This window comes from Prinia subflava, assembly GCF_021018805.1.
Source record: "Prinia subflava isolate CZ2003 ecotype Zambia chromosome Z unlocalized genomic scaffold, Cam_Psub_1.2 scaffold_100_NEW, whole genome shotgun sequence".
In the NCBI taxonomy this organism is placed as follows: domain Eukaryota; kingdom Metazoa; phylum Chordata; class Aves; order Passeriformes; family Cisticolidae; genus Prinia; species Prinia subflava.
In genome coordinates, this window is record NW_026960622.1 from 45,872 (window position 1) to 66,203 (window position 20,332).

The 20,332-nt window shown below is 40.7% G+C and overlaps 1 protein-coding gene and 2 non-coding genes across 3 annotated transcripts; all 3 read right to left on the reverse strand.

Moving 5' to 3' along the window:
* Nucleotides 1-14,072: 14,072 nt before the first annotated feature.
* LOC134565300 (cytochrome c oxidase subunit 7C, mitochondrial) lies at nt 14,073-16,311 on the reverse strand. Its single transcript, XM_063424817.1, has 3 exons — nt 16,149-16,311; nt 15,041-15,186; nt 14,073-14,160 (listed from the first exon to the last, which is right to left on the reverse strand). Exons 1-2 carry the CDS (start codon nt 16,221-16,223, stop codon nt 15,070-15,072), a joined length of 192 nt encoding a protein of 63 aa, XP_063280887.1. The 5' UTR covers nt 16,224-16,311; the 3' UTR covers nt 14,073-14,160; nt 15,041-15,069.
* On the reverse strand, nt 14,711-14,770 carry LOC134565302 (small nucleolar RNA Z39). Its single transcript, XR_010083862.1, has one exon. It is a non-coding gene; the product is annotated as a small nucleolar RNA Z39 (small nucleolar RNA).
* LOC134565303 (small nucleolar RNA Z39) lies at nt 15,914-15,976 on the reverse strand. Its single transcript, XR_010083863.1, has one exon. It is a non-coding gene; the product is annotated as a small nucleolar RNA Z39 (small nucleolar RNA).
* Nucleotides 16,312-20,332: the final 4,021 nt, after the last annotated feature.

Sequence of the window (20,332 nt, forward strand, 5' to 3'; positions counted from 1 at the left end):
CTGGGCACCCTGTGCCAGGGCCTCCCCACCCTCCTAGGGAACAATTCCTTCCCAAGATCCCATCCAGCCCTGCCCTCTGGCAGTGGGAAGCCATTCCCTGTGTCCTGTCCCTCCAGCCCTTGTCAATTGTCTCTCTCCATCCTTGCTGCTGCTCTTTCAGGCACTGCAGGGCCACGGTGAGGTCAGCCCAAAGCTTCTCCTGTGCAGGCTGAACAATGCCAGCCGTGCCAGCCTTTCCTGCCAGCAGAGCTGCTCCGTCCCTCTGCTCATCCTGGAGCCTCCTCTGGCCTGGCTTCAGCAGCTCCAGCTCCTTCCTGTGCTGGACCCCTAAGAGCTAGAGGCATGTTGGTATCCTTCTGAGACATGCATATTAATGACCTAAATTTTTTTAAAATGTTAAAGAACATCATCGTGAACATGGAATTTGAATTTCTGCTCAGGATAGTTGTAAAAGGCCATCTGTGCAGCAGAATCTGTGCCACTGTGCAGGTACAGCTACAGAGATTTTCAGCTACAGGAGGATCACAGGTGACTTTAAGCCATCAATACTTTTCAACACCTTACCTGTTCTTATTTCTACCTGTTCTTATGTTCTACATTTCAGGACATCCAAGGATGTCTCATGAAGCATAGACAAAATGATGTGTACTCTTGCCATTCCCATTTACATTACAGGGGGACTGACAATTCTCACAGTTTTGTGTTGTTGGCTAAATGCTTCCCAAAAGCCTCATGGGGACTGAACCCTTCACCACCTCCTGAGTCTCCCTGTCTCTTCCACATGGTCATGCTGCCAAGTTTCTAAAATTCAGGACAGTAAATATGCTGGATTTTAGGACTTCAGGTAGGCATTTGGTGGAGCCTTTTGTTTGTTGGGATTTCTCAAGCTACAGTGAAAGGTTTCCTGCCTGTGTTTTTAACTTTGAAGGCGGCTTTAGACCAGTAAATACAGAATTTTGTTAATGGGAGCATAAACTTGATGAACAATCCAATGCTAAATACAGAGATACAATGATAGATACACACAAACACTAGAGCTGAGATAAAGACCCACCCCCCAAAAAAGGAGTCAGCTGAAGATTTCCTTGTGAAGTTGTCTGGTAAAGTCCTACTAATTTTTAGAAATAGAAAAAGTAGGTGCCATCATTGGTTTTTATTTTTTTTAACTCTTCTTACTCATGAATTTCTTTCCAGAGAGAGCCTTAAGGTTGTTTCAAATTAAAATGTCTGAAAACTTGCGAGACAAACCCCCAGAGATTTATTGTTGAAACAGGTAGATCATCTTTGGAATGTTTTGTCATCAGCATCAGCTCTTCCACTTAGAATATATGGAATATCCCTACATAGGATTTTCAAATGCCAGCTCCTTTAACTTCATGCCATCTGCAGAGTTTTGAGTTAATGTTATTCCCACAGAATGGCTGTAAGTGAATCATCAATAAAACCAAAAGCCATAGAAACTGGCACCAAATTCCTGTAAGGTTTTTGTAAGTTTCAGTGTAGTAAACTTGTTCATGTTATTCACTGTGTCTGTGGAAAACCAGTTTCCTAGCTAATTTTTTTTACCTCCAGATGTGTCTCAGATACTTGTTACACAAATACAGCTTTGTTTGTAGACGGCATGTGCTGCTAAGCAAAAACGTTAACCTGTTTCAGCCAGTGAAAAGGTACAAGTCTTAATTTACACGGAAATACCCAAAGGAAGTTAGGAGCTGGTCAAGCTTGTAGTTACAACCTTCCTTATTTTGACATCCAGGCACTGTTTCCTGATGTGGGTTTTGAAGTCCTGTTTTAGTACATTACCACCATGGACAACCTGCTTTAAGTAAACTTCTAGGCTGGAATCTACTGAGTGAAAATAGAAAATGAACAAAAGAAATATTGTTGGGTGTTTTGGTTTTGTTTAGAAGTTTTTTTTTTCTTTCCGTTTTTCTTTTTCCTTTTTTTGCCAGGAGCTTCCAAAATAATGTCTTTCCCTACAGGCTAGAAATAAAAAAAATCTTATTAAATCACATCATAAATGACCCATGTAGCACAGTTTATTTTGCATTACCAAGGTAAGGAGATACTGAGCCAAATAAATCAAAGTGAACAAGGCAATTATTGTTCCTCCTTTTATATCACCTAAAATATGGTAGTAATGAACAAATGTGATTAAATGAGAATACCACATTAGTAATAGGCTTTTCATTTATTGTTTTTTAGAGAAATCATGTTCACTGTGGGTATGGGAGACCTTTCACCTGTATTATCAAGCTGACATTTTGTATATTTGAAAAAGATAATGTTGTACTTGTAAAATAAGAACAAGCACAAAATGTACATGGCTTTCTTTAGAGAGATTTTATGAGCTGGATTTGTTTTGGATTTTTTTCCATGAAAAATAATATGTTCAGGAAGAGGTCAAGACATCTCTTCAGTGCTTGCATTAAAAATTCTATGATTTTCTGGGGACTAAAGGCCCTGTAGAGTCTTTCATGTGCCAGATAGTTTTATTGAAATAAATGGAATTACTAAATGGAGGTTATGTGGTGAATCAGTTTTGTAACTGACCTGTGTACTTTGCCCATTACTTTTCAGAAGGATTAAGATTTCACAGGGTAGTAAATTAGATTTAATCATTACAGCTTAAGTAAATGAAATAGCAATAAGGCCAAGTGTAGAAAAATGGACTAAAGTATGATTAAAAATACAAACCAAGGAGGAATATATAGGAGGAATATATCTTTATGACCAAGATCAGCTGAACACTTGGCAGGTCTGAAACACAACGAGGTTTTTAAAGGTGCACCTGGAAGGTTGTTAAAAGGCAATACTCCAGCCTGGTCCTTGCTGGCTCAGACCAAGGGTTCTCTCAGTGCTGTCTCTGAGGTCAGCCAGCAGCAGACACAAGAATACAAGAAATAGGAAACAACAGAATTATGGAGAGATACTAAATGCAGCACTACATATAGGTGCTTTCCTAGGACACCTCCCCTTTCTTTCTGCTTCACAGCCAAGAGTTCACTGTCTGCAGACCCTCCAGTTGGCTTCACACTGGCGTGCCTGTGCTCTTTGGATTTGTCTATCCTTTCCTAACTCCTTCACACATTTTGCAGCAACGTGTTCTGCAGAGGGATTACGTCAACTGCAAAATGGTTATTTCCTTCTGTTTGTTTTGGGTGCCCCTAACCCAATATGGGAAATGCTGTTTGATTCTTGCTTAGCAGGAGTTTGCTGGCAGTACCACAGTTGATATTTTGGTTAGACACAGAATTCAGATTCTGAGCTTTCGAGTCATCCAGATTTTGGGACAGGAAGGACAGAGGCTGTTCTACACCAACACAGCTGTTCCTCGGATGGACCCCAAAGCCATGCATTAACTGAACTCAATGAGCATTTCTAGACATTTCAAAGACATTTTACAAAAGTAGTCCACAGACTAAGAGAACAATATCTCTGTGCCATATCAAAGGATGGAAAGGGGGGGTAGTTAATGAGTGTGTATTGGAGAGTGCATGGCCTGGGCGTGGAAGAGGTGGAGAATGAATTGCTTTTGGCTTGGGTAAGGTGAATTTTGTTCAAAGCAGCTGGAGTGGGGCTGTGGTTTGGCTCTGCGGTGGAAAGAGTGTTGACAACACAGGGGTGTTTTTTGTTTTCGCTGAGCTTGCACAAAGGCATTCCTCCTCCTCCCTCCACCCCACTAGGGCACAGGCTGGGAGTGCACAAGGAGTGGGGAGAGGGCACAGCCAGGGCAGGTGACCCCAATTGACTCAAGGGACATTCAAGACCTTACAGCATCATGCTCTGTGTGCAGAGCTCCAGGGACAAGGAAGACGTGGGGGTCATTCAGGGTGATGGTGTTCGTTATCCAAAGTCACCATGACATGTGACAGAGCCCTGCTGTCCTGGGATGGTGGAACACCTGCCTGCCTGTGGGAAGAGAGGATTCCTTGTTTTGCTTTGCTGTGTGCATGGCTCTTCCTTTACATGTTAAACTGTCTTTATCTCAGCCCACGGGTTTTACCACTCTTGCCCTCCCAATTCTCTTTCTGATGCCACCAGGCAGGGTGGGCAGGAGGCTGCCCTTGCAGGGGGTGACTTTCTGGCTGGTGTTAAACCATGTCACACATAAATCATGACAACTGATCATGAGAATGACCGATCCACTCCCTGACAATGACAGCATATTATGCCTCAGGAGTGAATTCTGCTTGATGCTTTTACACTGTTGTTGTTTAAATTTTTGGGGGGTCCCCGGGGAGTGCCCCTGGAGACCCCCGGGTCCTAGGGTCGTGGGGTTCCCGTGCTGGCAGGCAAAGAGACTTAGACGCCGGTGGGGTGCTGATGAGATGAGGGTTTATTCACTGAGGGAGAGGGAATGGAAGGGGGAAGGGGGGAAGGAGAAGGGGAGCGTCCAGAGGCCTCCAGGGGAAGAGGGGCCAAGAGGACGAGACCCCTTGCATTAGCATTCTTATCACAGAGGTTCAAAGGGGCACGGTAACATTCTCCAGCCAATCAGGTTACAGATACAGGATACTGCAGGGAGGGTACAGACTTGGGATAAACCATACATTTTCCAGGAGTGAACAAGAGCAAACCATTTCCATAAAATGCAATCCCACATTACATAACATATATTTGTAAGTAGAAAGGGTCAGACCAACTCAAACTCTGAAAATAAGCTGTGGGAGAGCCTAGTAATAATCCAGTGTAAAGCCTGGTTATTGAGACAGCCAAAATTCAATCTCATTTTCCCACAGGAGTCCTTTAGGAATGATCTTGATGCACAGGCCCACTTGTCCCTGCTCAGGGGAGCAGTGATCAACCTTTGCAGAGAGGGCCATAATCCCCATTTTCCATTACTGGTAGGCAGGAAACAAACTGACACTTCATAAAGTGTTTTGAAACCCTGTTGGGATGAAAAAACCCCAGTAGCACAATCCTCACTTGGCCTTGTGACTCTCCTGTGTACAGAAAATGAAAGGAAAGGAGGAACAGTCCATATATTTTCTCCTCCTTTGTTTAAGGCCTTCCATAATTCAGACATACAAAGCACCTTAAATTCACCTTTGCCTCAAGCACAAAACTTCTTAAGAGTATTTTCTCACCCCAAATTACCTTCATGGATTATAAACAAATTCCACTGGAGCCAGCTCTCAGAATTGGCTCAGGAGTCAAATAATTGGGAGAAGAACAGAGGAAAGAGAGTTGGGCCAGCTCCCACCAGCTGTCCAGTGCTGTGATTCAATGAATTTGTGCATCTGTGCTAGCTCTGACCTGCCAGCCAGTCTGGGAAAGACATTGCTTATTTGGATCTCCCACATAATGGTATGTTGCAGGATTAGATCTCTCAGTTTAAAGAGGAACAGAACCAACTCATCAGTGCCAATAATTAACATTTCATCAGGGTTTTTAGGGCCAAATGACACTGAATGCACTGCACTCTTAGGTTACAACAGCCATCAAGCCAAAAATTGATTGTGCTTCAAGGCAATGTGTTGAAGGAGTCATGATCCTCTATGCCACACTGTGTCTATATTCACCGTGAATTATCTCCTTCTCACTGACTTGCAAAAGAGTAGCAAATCTTTTGAGCACAGGCCAACAGGAGAATAATGGAGGTCATTGAGAGTGGTTCCAAGAGATCCGTTTCCAGCTAAATAGGTTTCTGCAAAATGAAACATCCCTGGGCTGTCCTTGTGCCTTTTGGTGCAGCCAGCAGGGAGAACAAGCAGCACTTGCCATGAGTTATTTGTGAAGGGATTCAGGGCTGGATCCAGAAGCCTGATGCATGAAGCCGAAGTGGAGTCAGAGGGGTGTCCAGCCCCTCCTGGCAGACAGGCACCCCCTGTGTGCTGGTGATGGCTGCAATCTGCAATTGAGCTGTGTGTGGATTTTGTTTATTGCCACTGAAGATGGGAGAGGAGTGAATGCTGCCTTTTTGTCTTGTTTGTTGTCTTAAGTGGGTGGATTTCAAGGTGATCCTTCTGGCTTGCTCTGCTTTATTGTGGTGGGATGGGGCTGAGGGCTGTGAGTGTTGCTTTGGTAAAAATGGTTTCACGTCACAGTCAGTTGTAATTGAGAGGGTGAGAGCGCATCCAAAAGCAACATTAAACAGATTGTGCTAAATATGATGTGCTATCTTAATCAAATACATCGTTTGAAGGGTAACCAAACACGGCCACAGCTTTACTGTTGTCACATGGTCATTTACTGGGAGCCAATAAATTACACCCGGCTTGTTAAAACTGGAGTGACCTTTTCAAAGCTGAGTAGAGCACTAAGTGTATTAAATGAGCCGTGTTTCCTTATCTGGCATGACAGATGTTTGATTTTGTTGACATTTTCAGGAATGCACAAACAATTACGACTTCAATTGTTTATTCATCAGAGAATGCAAAGCTACCTGATGGTGCTTATATTCTGGAGGGTATTGCTCAATAAATCTTGTTAGGGTTGTTGGTGCCACCTAAGTTTATCAGCATTTAAAAAGACATAAGCAATGTTGTTTTTTTTTCTCTGTGGAAAGGTCATTCCTTTCTGATGGGTGATGTTTTAGGCACCAGCAGTACCTCATGGAAGTGTGAGACATTTAAGAAATTACTTCCAGGCATTACAGAGAAATCAAGCATTGGCACAAAACTGCATGAAAAGGCATCTAATTTGGGTATTCCTGAATTTTAAGACTCACCAAACCAAGGAGTATCCTGTTCCGTTGGGTGCCCTCTGAATGTATGGGGAGTAGCTGATGGATGTCTGACTGGGAATTCTTTCTCTTTACTTGGTGGCAGTCCAGGATTTCTAATTTTTTGGCAAATGTTTGAGCAAACATTTCAATTTTCTTCCACTTATAATACCTATTATAGCAAGAGAGGACTGTGAAAACACTGCCTGTTGAGAAAATGAGGTAAGGGAATGATTACAGTCCTTTGGACATTTGTGTGAGACCACTTGAACTGAGCAAATAAATGAAGACTTACGCAATATTTATTCAAACACTGCAGCACTATATAAATAATAATTCTGTGCAAAGACTGAAGTTGTAGGAATTAGGTTTTATGGCTAAGAAGTACAGAGTAGAGGGAAATGCAATGGCAAAGTTTTAGAAACAGTTTTAATTTCTTCATTCTGTGCATATTCATTCCCAGGTAACAAATACTATTTTCCAGTGGAACAGAGAGGAACTCCAAGCATTTACATAATTATTAATTTTTACCTGTAACATCATACATATAGATAAAAAGTAGATGTAAACGAATAACTAAGAAAAGGTGCATCACATAAAGCTAAATAAAATGGTGGGACAAAAAGCTAACTTTTTTTTCCCACAGTTTTGGTTTTTTTACCATATCTACGTAACTTTTACGTTCATTTGATATTCAAAAGAATTTCTTAATTGGAAAGATTTGACTATATCCAACTGCTATTTTATAGCTTCCCTGTCAAAAAAACCTGCATAGAACCTTTTGGACTATATGACTTCTCAATTTTTTAAAAAAATATATCTGCATTCCTAGTCATGCAAATATATTTACAAGGTTTGTAAAGACTCAGTAAGGAAAACCTCAACTTCTGTTGTAAATGTCTGCCTTGTATCCCATCAGCAGTGCCATCCTTCCTGCCTTAAAACCACATTTGTTTTGCAACAATTACACTACCATAAAGCTTTGGCTCTTTTGGGGGTTTTGAATGCTTTTAGACTTACAGTATTTTTATGATAAAAAGAAACTGACTGTGAGAGAAGAACATGCAGAAGATTGTGAAGGAGAGGGAAGGAGAGGTGATCTGTGGTTTGAGCTGCTCTGGTGAGGGCATGCTCTCAGTACCACCTGCTGAGCTATTCCACTCTTCACAGATTGTTTATGGCATAGGAGGGATGGTTGTGGAATTTTACTAAGAAGAATGAGCCGAAGTTAGTGTTCTAGTAAATAAAAAATAATGAATACATACAATTGTATTTAAACATGCTTTTGAGCAAGTGCTGGACATCCAGTCTTCTCTGAGATGAAATTAGGTTGACTATCAATTTTATGGACCTACTGTTAGGAAAAGTTATAGCACACAATAACCCATAAAAACATGGGAGGCTGAGCCCTGTGCTTTTGCTTGGTTCTGTCCTGGTGATGATGCTTTGCTTGGCTTTCTAGGATTTGCACTTCCCATTCTTGGGGTTGCCTATATAGAAGTAAAAATAACTTGAAGAAACTGAAAAGGTGACCTATCTAAAGTCTTACTTGCTTAGGTTTTGCTGACCTACTTAGGATTTGAGTAGCTGGCAAATTTTTGATTTGATTCCAGAGGTGAATTCCAATTGAACCACTGCAGTGTTGCTTTAACTTCAAAGCCGTCTCAGAGAATTAAATAAAATTTAGGTAACTTTGAAGTCACACCTTCAGCTACTTCAGTTGTACTGAAGGTAGGTTGTCAGTTGCCCACATGCTGCTTTTGGATTATGTAGTGGGCAGGGAACTTCAGCTGTGCTTATAAGTTTAAATTATGCAGGTATTTCCAGAATATCTCTGCATTTGTGCTGCCACTCCAGAATATGAAGATAAAGGACCTTACTTAGGGGTTGCCAGCTTTCCCCCGACCCCTCCAAAAAAACCCCAACCCTTCCACAGCCAGCCATAAAGCCAACACTAAAATATTTCCAAATGAGCTATCAACAGGCAATTAGAGCTCCAGCTGTTTGGCTGAAAACAATTCTCTGCAGTATTGGAATCAGAGGACAGTAGCACGTCTGGGAGAAACAAACAGGAAAGAGAAATGACAATATGGTTTTGGAGCAAAGGGATGTGCACATTTCCAGAAAAGTTTCCAGTTAACTGTTCCTCAAATCTGCTCCAGGCTGTCAGAAAACAAGGCCTTGGAGAAATGTGTCTTCTTTAGGGAGGCACATCTTCTTCAGTTTTCATTTTCAATCACCTGGATGGCTCACAGAGGCAAGCAAAAAGTATTTCTTACCGATACTAATGACCTGTATATTTATGTTTGTGTTTTTTCCCCCAACAGCCCATTCTACTAGTTTCAGGCAATAGTTTTGGTTCACTAGCAAAGTGAAGTGCCATTTAAGCCCAGTATCTGTGCTGATTGATTGCCTTGGTGGCAAGCAGGTTTTTCCTCCCTTGAGGAAGAGACCTTCTTGTCTTTACAAAACTACATTTAGTCCAGAATTATGGAGCTGTGGGTTTTTTTTCCCTTGGTTTTTTTTTCTGAACTTAGTTTAAAGAACTCTCAAGAGTTATGAATTTTAATGGTGCAACCAAAATTTTACAAAAAAGAAACAAAACTTCAGACCACACTCTTCCCTCTCATCTTCGTCCTTCCATCATTTATCATAATTTTCATATATTTATACACATTTTCACATACATGATTTTTACACCTTTTTTTTTTTTTTTTTTTTTTTTTTTTTAACCAGCAAGGTATATTTCCACATTTTGTTGCTGGCTGTAGCTTAGTCAGGTTCTCAGCAACACTATTTATACAGTGACATTTTTCAAAGAGCTGCACGCTCTACATAGCTAATGAAAAAAGGTGGTGCAACCACAGAAAAGGACTTAATGTTATTCATGGAATACCAAAGGAGAAAATGGAACAGTGGATCACATTAATTCTGGCAAATACTATTATTTTAAACTCATTTAAATTCAAGTCAAACTAACATTTATCTTCCCTGTGCAAGCAGAGCAAACAGGAGCAGAGCAGGTGCTGACTGTTTGCAGAAGGGGCTACCTCTGAAAAACCCACAGAGAGGGCAGGGGGCTGAGCCCACATTTTTGTTTTAATTGAAACAATGATTAATTGCACCACAGAGGGTCTCACAGTCGCGGTCTTTCCATCCTGACCTGCCATACGCCTCTCCATGCTACTCCAAGTGCTTTTCCAGTAACACATATCCTAAACTTGCACCATTCCACCTTATTTTTCAATAAAGACGCCTTTCTGTGATAATTGAAGATGTAATTATGATACTTACACTAATAAATTACTGTGTTATTGCGCCCCTCTGATACAAGTTTCAACTTCCAACTAAGCAACCCAGAAACTGTTTTGCCCTACTATTTCTATTCTAATGTGTATTTTCATTAGAAAATTTTATTTTCATTTCACATTTGCATTAAAATAATGATTACAAAAAGATTCTCATAGCTGTTTGATGTATCCCACTGAGGTAGGAACCGGCAGGAATATTCTAATAGCACTGGATATTGTATCCCAGCTCTGATATCCCCTATTGATATATTGTTTGACCTTTATATAGCTTTATTTTCTTGATCATGAAATTGAGAAAAACTACTTTCTTTTTCTTGGAGGCAGCAATTTTTTCCCCCTGCCATTCTTTCTACTTAACAATTCTATTTAACTAAAACAAACCAACCAACCATTGATGTTACTGCACTGAAAATTCAACCAAAATAATGAATTGCAATGTACAGATGATCTTTACCTTTAAAGGATAAAAATGATTTGAATGTGCTAGCACATGCAATACTAAGTTGTACTTTCATATTTTCATCCTACAGCCCTATTTGTTTATAAAACTCTAAATTCTTTCATGTTCAGAGAGAAATAAAAATCTCAGGCTAGAAAAAAACCAAGAAAAGGGTAGCTGATAACTTATATTAGAAAATATTTTGGATTTCCCCCCTACTATTTAATTAGCAGCAAAAAGATCCTAAAGCAATTTTCATAAGTAACTCACACTCTTAATTACTGTACAGGGCAACACCCCTGTAAAAGGGTCACAATCTAGAAGAAGAAAAAACTTAGTCCATGTTTTTGTTGTACTTGTATCAATTATGCAAGGGTTGCCCACAATAATTCAGAAGTGTGGCTCATTCAAGCCAGCTTATCTCCAACATGGATTAATACCAGATGCTTCTAAGCACAGCTGAACAAGAATTGAAATTTTTTTTCTTTGGAGAGAAAAATAAAATCAAATTCCCATTGCTTTCTGAAAAGTGGATATGAAATGGATACACTGTCAAATGTATTGCTGAACAGAAATTCTAGAATATTTTGATTTGAAAAATAATATATTCATTTTCACCAAATCAAAATACCCCCTTCAATGCAACTGAACCCAAGCCCTTCCACACTTGTCCCTCGGGAACAAGGAGTGGTCCGGAGTAAGAAAGAAAGATCCACAAACTGGAAACATCCAAAATATTAAAGCATAAGAACATCTAATTCACATCTGCTCAGATTTAATTCAGAAACTGCTTGAAGACTATACCTAACATAATAAAAACGGTAAGCTGTGGAACTCTCTGGAGGCTAAACAGAGAGGTTTTGAGTTTGTGCCAAAACAGAAAACATAAATGTGAAAATTATAACAGGAACATTGGAAAAAAATTAGGCATTATTAATTATTTTCTTTAAAATTGGCATCTGGCAAGCAAAAAAAAATACAATCATTCACACAGATGTGTTATTTCCCAAAAGTCCTTTAACCACTGCCTTGTTTCCTTCATACAATTTTAATGACAGAAGAGCACCACTTACATACTGGTTTTTTGCCTATTTTCAATTGATTTATCTTCCACCAAGTCAAGGTGTCCTAAAGGGAACCCAAAATGTTATTTTAAAATAAATATTTCATTGGGTACCCAGACTACTATATAGCTGAGTGTGACGGAACACACAGTTATGTTTTTGCACAACTTAATTCTGCAGCTTGTGGACTTTAATGAATCTGATCCATCCATTTTAATATCATTAAATATCAGTTCATTCATATATATTTATAGTGACACTTCTGTCTCTAGAATCACTCAGGGCTGGGTATTTCCATGCTAGTATCTGTGGTGGGAATGCATTTAGAGAAGCCATTCCAAAATGAGAAAATGAGGTGAGAAAAAAAATCTGAGTTTCTCTGGCACACCTCTTCAGCAGTCAGTAAAGAAACACTGGAGTAGGAGGACTTAAAACAATAGACCATAGAATAGGTAAACTACAAAAGATTAAGACCATTGTAAATTTGGGGACTAAATGAAAAAAATGGCCAGTTAGATGAAAAAACAAATAATATGGTTGAGGAAGTGTTGGCTGAATGCAGTGATTTCATAGGAGCAAAATGCAATCTGGAGTTGTGCTTCTGAAATTGAAACACAAACACCTGGTATTAATAACAGGAGCCACATCTCTTTCAATGACAACCTGTATTTTCCATGCAGGCAACCAAAATAATCAATTTCAGACTGCTTTATCGAGCAGTGATGAAATTACAGATAATCTAGAAGTAAAAAATGCCTGTGGGTAGAATACAGACTGCCCCATTTTGCTTTAACAAAAAACCAGCACAGATCCATTAATGTTTCTGCTGCAGAAGTGAAAACTTCTGAATCCTAAGGGAACCAATTACTTACGTCAGGCAGGGAACTTACAGACTTTGTAATTGATGGGGCTTGAAAACTACTGAAAACTGCCTGAGCAACTCATGTAGGGAACAACCCAGTTCTAAAGGGACTAATTACAGCCTTCGCAGCACGCAGGAATAACAGTTTGCCATGAATGGAGAACACAAGTACTCATTTTTTACCTCACAGCATACAGGTGTTTTATCATCCCACTAACAACTACCTATACTCAAGGAACCTTGAATTAACTGACCGTACTAACAAAGGCCACAAAATTGTACATTTCCTTTGTAAATGTAAGATTAACTAGTAATAGCACACCACAAACACAGGTTTATCAAACAGTTCATGACTAACATGACGCATCTAGTCAGCCCTCACACAAAGCAGGGCTGATATTATTTCCTTTTTGCATTACTTATACTGGCATACAAAAACTGTGATTATACAGGTGATGACAGCACAGAGGAGGTTCAGCTCCTCCATCCCCTCAGCACACAGCCATGGAAATTATGTAAAACAGCAGCAGATTAAAGATTACAGGTACTGTGCTCCACATCCGTGATTTATTTGTCCAAGTTGGTGGCAGTTTATTTGTCCAAGTTGGTGGTTGGAAAGAGGGTCATGATTTAGAGGCTTTTTGTAACTAGCAGCTCCCAGGATCTTTCTGCTCCTAAAGACTATGATCCAACAGTGTTACAATACTGAAAAGAGATGACTACAGTTTTAGAACACATCACAGGAGGAGAGAGTATCTAACATTTCCTCCAAAAGTAATTGCTTTAAGTTTAACCACCTGTGCTCAAAATTATCTTTGAAAACTACAAGAGAAGGGGGTGGCATTCAGAAAGACCTTTTCAGCACAGTAAAGGAACTGGTTTACCTATCCCACAGGGTAAACCTTCAGAGGCGATGTGTACTCTTTCCAAGCACATCAGCAACTTTGGAGTAAGCGGGAACAGTCACCAGCACTTTAGACTCACCCCGAAAAGAGAAATGTGGCACCCAGGAGCTGTTATGAGCAGCATGTTACCACTCCCACATACTTCTACTGAAGGAGTTTGGTAAGAAACTGGCACCCATACAGATTAGAATGGCAAGAAAATACAAAATTTTATGGAACTGTTCAGTTTGCAGATTGAGATGCTTCAAGCCACACTAAATGCACTGTGCTGCAGCAGAAAGGTGTTTGAGTGCGGGGGAAAAAGCAAACCTGGGAAATTCACAAGAAAGTACTAATGGAAAGCCATCAGTTCCTTCCAAACTTGTAAGCCATCATTTTGGTAGCTACAGAGAATTACCAATACTTTTTTTCTGGTCAGAATTGTGCCTATGTCACCCCCTGAGCCTGCAGTCTCATGAAATCTTTAGGGCAGTGCCCAAGACTCTGCTCGGCGCTGATGCTACAGAGACTTGGGAACAGCAGCTCTTCAGAACTGCTGAGCATGGGAAAAAAGCCACAGAAAACCCTCACAGAAGTTAAAAATTCTGCAGCATGGATTATGGTGACAGGATGCTCACTACTATGAACTGTCCCAGGTCATTATCCTCAGCAGTAAAAGAAGTTCTGCCCAATCCCTGTTTTGAAACATTGTTTTCCCTACCCTGTTTTTGTACAGAATGACAATTGAGTTTAATGGCAATACACTGCAATTTGAAGGGGTTCTAAGTACACAACAGCCATCACAAGCACTTCAGGAGTTTCATAAAACACACAGCCCAAGGCCCTGGGGTTTTAGATTTTATTTAGAGACATTGAGCATCGGTTGCAGCTACCATATCCCCATTGAATGATGCTGTGTAGAAGACTTCAACTCTGCAAGAAAAAGAAATTAAAGAAATTTAGGAGCCCAGTAGTAAACATGTATTTTAATCAGAATTTTTGATTTATTTGAAGACTTCATCCACTGTCTGATTTTGCATCAGAAGCCTCGACTTGCATGAAAGTACAGTTCTAAACGCTCAAATTCAATACAAGTCTGCTGATTTTGGCTTTCTCCTCAGTGAGGGTGGAATAAACACCAAACTGGCAAAGGAATTACATAATTTGTTCCAATTATGAGATTCCAATGAGGTCTGTTATTTCCTTTCAAGAACTATCTGTGTCACTGAAGCTCCTGAAAAACATTTAGTTTCTCAGGTTACAGACAACACACCACTTAAGACAAACTGAAGTGGGCTTTCAACTGGAAGTGGCATGGTTCCACAGTCTTGAGTCATGTCTTTGTTAGGATCATCACCAAGCACCAATTAATTTCTGTTAATGACCTTATCTTAACTGGACAGTAACCCGTGAATGAGGTAGATGGTGAGACTGTTTTGATACAGGTTCAGGAAAATGTAATTTTCCCCTGAGTTTTATCTGGCACATCAGAAAGCGTTTACAGCATCACAGTTTCTCATCCTGCTTGTCACATCACACGTGCCAGTGACTCCCACAGCTCACACCTCGGGGGAGGAAACAGACATGCACGCAGAGAGGAGCGGCCTCTGGGGAGACAAAGGTCACAAACCACTGAGTGCAGCAACTCTGTGACACAAACTTCCACCTGCTCACTGTTTCAGTTATTATTATGTAACTGCAGACCACAACACTTCAGCACCTGGACTGCAAAAGGCTGGGAATTACAAAGGTTTCTGACAAGGTCAGGCTCATTAAATTCCACTGTGCCATGAAATCCAACAAAAGCAGTTACCTAGCTAGAGCAGCTACAGCCTGACCTCTTCATTTCTTCAGGAGCTGGTGTCTGACTATGAAGAAAGGGGCACCAAATCCACTCCCAAAGAACACACACATCATTCCGAGCAGCCGCCACTTGTTGTCCACAGAGAATGGGAGGTTCTAGAGGGAAAAAAGGGAGTTTTACCTTTGCAATCAAAGTATTAAATCCTTTTTAATCCATTTAGAAATGCTAAGAATCTCAGAACAAGTCAAATATACAATTTGAAAGCATTTTCAGTATTTCACAAAGAAAGAAACTCCCTTATTATTTAGGATAATAAATAACCTTCCAGTATCTGGAGAGTACCTACACGGAAATTGGAAATGGTCTCTTCACGAAGATTTACAATGACAAGAGGAAACAGATTCTAACTGAAAAGAGGAGAGAATTCAGATGGATATTAGAAAGACAATCTTTCAGGGTGAGGAGGCCCTGGCACAGGGTGCCCAGAGGAGCTGTGGCTGCCTCTCTATCCCTGGCAGTGCCCAAGGCCAGGCAAGACACTGGGGCTTGGAGCAGCCTGGAATGGTGGGAAATGTCCCAGCCCATAGCAAGAGTTGGAATAAAATGATCTTTAATGGCACTACCAAGCCAAATACTCCATGATTACAGCCTGCATGTGACCTCTGGATATCACTTCGTCCCCTCCTCTCTTCCTCCAGACCAAGGTGGGGCCAGTTTGCTGCAGGTCTCATGTAATCAAATATAAAACCCCCTGAGGACAGACATCCACAGCCCTCCGAGTGTTCTGGTATTTCATTATCTTCACCGTGAAGAATTTCCTCGCATCAGTTACTCAAGTAAAATTAAGCTTTTAGACCGAAGGCTTGAGAAAACAACGCCAGGTACATCAGAAAGCGTTTACAGTATCATTGTTATCCCTCATACCGCAATGCTCATCATCTGTACCACAGCAGGGAAGGGCGCTGGGGTCCATCACCACACGATCTGCGCTGCTGTGGCTGTACCGCCACCACCGCGCGACCCCAAAGCCCACCAGCCAGGCACATGGCGGCCATCATCTCCCACCCCACCATCCCCCTCCCCGCGACCTTCAGCGGGCTAGGATGCTGCTTCCCACCTTCCCGGGTCCCTCCTCATAGTGGCTGCGGCGGATGGCGGAGGTAGCGAAGCGGCGGACACCGGCAGACAACATGATAGGGACAAGAGACAGCGGCAACTCGTCCGCCCTGCGCGACCTTCCCGATGGTGGCACGGCTGACGGGAGCCGGAACCGGAACCGGTAAGGAGGAAGGGAGCGCTAGGGGCATGACGGGAATTGTAGTTCCGTGCGGCCACGTGGTGCCAAACGGCGGCCTGTGGTTGGTCGAGCCCCGCGCGCACTCCCTTGGAGCGAGAGAGTCTCGGTCTGCCCCGCCGCCATTTGGTGGCGGCTGAGGGGCCGCGGGAAATGGAGGGAGCAGGGTTGGCGTACGGCGCTTAACTAGGTCTCGCGACCCGCACTGGAGCACTGTGAATGTGATAGAGCACTTGTAATGGATCCCGCTAAATGGACGGAAAATATAGTAACAGAATGGTGGAAAGACCTTAAAGCTCATCTGTTTCTACGCTCCCCGCCCCCTACGGGCAGGGACACTCTCCACTATCCCAGGCTGCTCCAAGCCCTGTCCAGCCTGGCCTTGGGCACTGCCAGGAATCCAGGGGCAGCCACAGCTTCTTTGAGCGCCACCTTCACGCTGAACGATTCCTTCTCAATATCCCATCCAACCCTGCTCTCTCCTAGTCTGCATCCATTCCCCCTTGCCCTGTCACTCCATGCTCTTCTTTTTTTTAAAGTGTTCTTCACTATCATGATGGATGAGGGTGATTTGTACCTGATTTATTTATACAGTATCACTAGTGACTATATTGTGGCCTATTTAAAGAAACTTTGGCAGATGTGAGGGGAAAGAAAGACCCCCAGCACCCTTTACATTTGCTAAAGGAATAACAAAGTTACTTGTAGAATTGGTGGTCTCCCATCTGTTTTCTTATATGGATTATTTTAAAGACAAATTTCTTATTTTCTTTTCAGGAAAAGAAGTTTGACGCTTCCATCTCAGTGTTGCAAGGAAGTAATTTTTTAATAGCCTTTCTGCGTATTTATGTACTGTCAAAGGATAGAAAACCAAGATTTTTAATGCTCAAAGTAATAATTAAATAAAACAAGAAATACTTTAATAAAAACAGGTAAAAATTACTTTGAGAAGTAAGGCTTAATTACATTAGTTGGTAGTCCTTGACCATTAACAGGTGATACAGAATCCTAGAACACCTTTTGTCACTACTTGTGGATCTAGTGATTTTTTAGCTAGTTGTTTTTCAGATTTTTTTCCTTTGTTTAGATAGACCTTTATTGTTATTTGTTAGAAATTGCAATACTTTTTTCCCCTTCCATTTGCTTATTCTGAGACCTGTTGAAAGATGGTTTCCTATTGTTAAATTCCATTGCTGTTCAGGCAGCCAGACCTCTTCTCTCCCCTCTGCTCCCCCTTTCTCAAGCACTTTCTAATTGGAATTAGTGACATGGTAGTGTTCTGCAATCTGCTTTATCATCTTTATAATAAATGCTCTTGTTTTAATCTAGCTCTTCTCATCCTGTAGTGGATTTTATAGTGTTGCTGCAGAGGAGATGCTGAATAGCGGCATAAAGATTCCTGTTACACAGTTGCATTAGCAATAGCAGTTTAATCCTTGATACTCTGCAGATGTTTTTTCTGTAGACAGAAGCAGGGATCTCTAGGTAAATATGATTAGAGAGTGGTAGATATCTAGAGTTGTTTTACAGCTGGAGAAATAGAGCTGAACACTCAAATCTGTTCTCTAAAGCATAAACTGATAAAAAGTAAGTGTTCTCCAGCCCTGGAAAGCCATGAAGTAGGAGTTTTATGTAAGAGACTCTGATGGCATTGATTGGAATTTTGGCAAAGGAATGAAAGATAATGTCTTCAAAAGTATTAGAAATACAATGTACTTTAATTATGATGAGGATAATCAGGTAGCAGGGCAGATTTTTACAAGAGATGCCAAGTGCTCCACTGTATGCCTTTATAAAAAGGCAATCTAACTCATACACAAACTGTGGGAATTAAAGAATTAATTACTGGGTGAAATTCCATGGCCTGTGCCATGCATGGGATCAGAATGGGTGATTATATTGATGCCTTCCAGCCTTTAAATTTATGAGTCTTTGAATTTAGGCTGGTTGTTCACATAAATCTTTTTATGTCTACTGTTTTTTCTTCCTTTAAAAGACATATTACTTTTTGCCAGGTTATCTTTTTCACCTTCAATAATATGTTACATTTTGCTGCTGTGAATATGACTTATTGATAAGTTCTTTCAGGGTGCTGCTTTCTTATTCACTTCTCCCCACAAAGAATATTTCTCTTCTTGATCTAGATGCCAAAAAATACAAATAAGAAAAAAACACAGGTAGCTAAAGAAAGTAATGCACAGGATCTATCTTTTATGATCTTGATGGGAAAAAAAAGCATAGAAAGCTTAATGTATATTTTACAAAATACACAGGGCCATACTTCAGGGGTTGGAACTGCCAGTCACTGAGATACAGTGAGACGACCAAGATAGAAATCGTACTGGCTTTTAAGATCTTCTTTTATGAGTAAGTAAACAGCTGTTTTTAAATGCTGAAATCATGTATGATCAAGTTCAGATATGTGTACTTCACAAAAACTTTTTAATAGCATGAACTTCCTAAACTGTTTTGCTAGTGTCATGGTCAGAGGGCTCAGAAGACAAAACTGTCATTGGTGACACAAAAACATTGCATTTCTACAGAAATTATCCTCTGTTTTTGTTGACACGATAAATTATTCTGTCTACATTCAAGTTAGGAATTCACCTCCCTTCAGTCATAAGGGCAAGTACTAACTACAAGATTAAGCAGTTAAATGCTAAGTAATGGAAGGGAAAGGATGAGAAACTGGGAGAGCCATTGTGTAATGGATATTAATTATATGCTTTTTTAGCACAACTATGGGTTAACAAATATGCCTCTTATAATTTGTCAGTCAAATTTAATAATTGCATATCTTTCATAACAATAACTAACTTGCCTCATTTGTGATAATTGTTTTTCTTCCACAAAGAACACCACAAAAGAGGTGTTCTGAAATACAAAAGTATCTTACAAATGTAAAATAAACAATTAATAGTATTAAAAATAATGTGGGGATCTTCAGCTGCAGAAAGAGGTGTTGGTATGTGAAGCATTTGTACTTAGAACAATGAAAAGCTGAAAATCTGGACATGAAATTGTGGCAGTTTCAGCTGAACCGGGCAGAAACACCAATTCAGTGTAGTGGTTTTAGTTCGCCAATCCGAATTTCCCAGCCAACGCATCAATTACCTCTTCAAAAGCCGTAAACAAGAGAGCCTTTTCCGGGAATTGTTCCTTTTACGTGTGATTTCACAGAGGCGCATCCAGCTATCTTTAGCGGTTTAACAGGGTGTCAGTATTCAAAACTAGCCAGCTGATTGGTTCTGTCAGGTCCAGAGGACACTGCCAAGGTCCTTACAGGGAATCGCTTCTGGAGCTGGTGGATTTTTCCTTAGCTGAAAGCCAAACTATGTTAAACCACAATAGAAATACAGATAATGTTAGTTTAAAAGGGTTATTACTCATAGGAGATACCTACCTTGATTTCAGAGAGCCCACGTTAGTCTCAGGCTAGTGAAGCAGAGTAGTAAAAGGAATTGTCTTTTGGAAGCAGTTACAGATTTGTTGCAGACATTGATAGCAACAGGATGCCCATGGGACGAGGCTGTTAGGAGAAGTAGCATCATTTATTTTTCCATTATAGCTGTTAAAACCAGTCAAGCTTCCAAATGTGCAAGCCTTCCTTAAGGTGTGAAACTGAGTTACTTTCAAATGCAAATATGCACTGAAAACAACCTTTTCAGGGCACAATTCAAAAGACACTTTCCTTCTCCAGCTGTTCTTTGGACCACATAATTTTGAAGTTCCAGTTCTGGGTGTAGTGGCACAAAGGCTTATCTGGCCCTCAGAAAGGTGTGAAACAGTTGTAGCAAAGTTAGAAATGTATGCACAGAATTAGTGCTTTTCTTGGCAGCAACATCAGTTTATGTTGGCAGAAAGATTGTCTTTTACTGCAGATACATTTTTATTTTTTAGTATTAGGACATGAGAAAATTATCACATGAGACAAATCAAGCCCCAGATGCTGCTAATGCCTAGTGCATTTATTAATTGTATTTCCCAGGATCTTTTGTGATGGTATT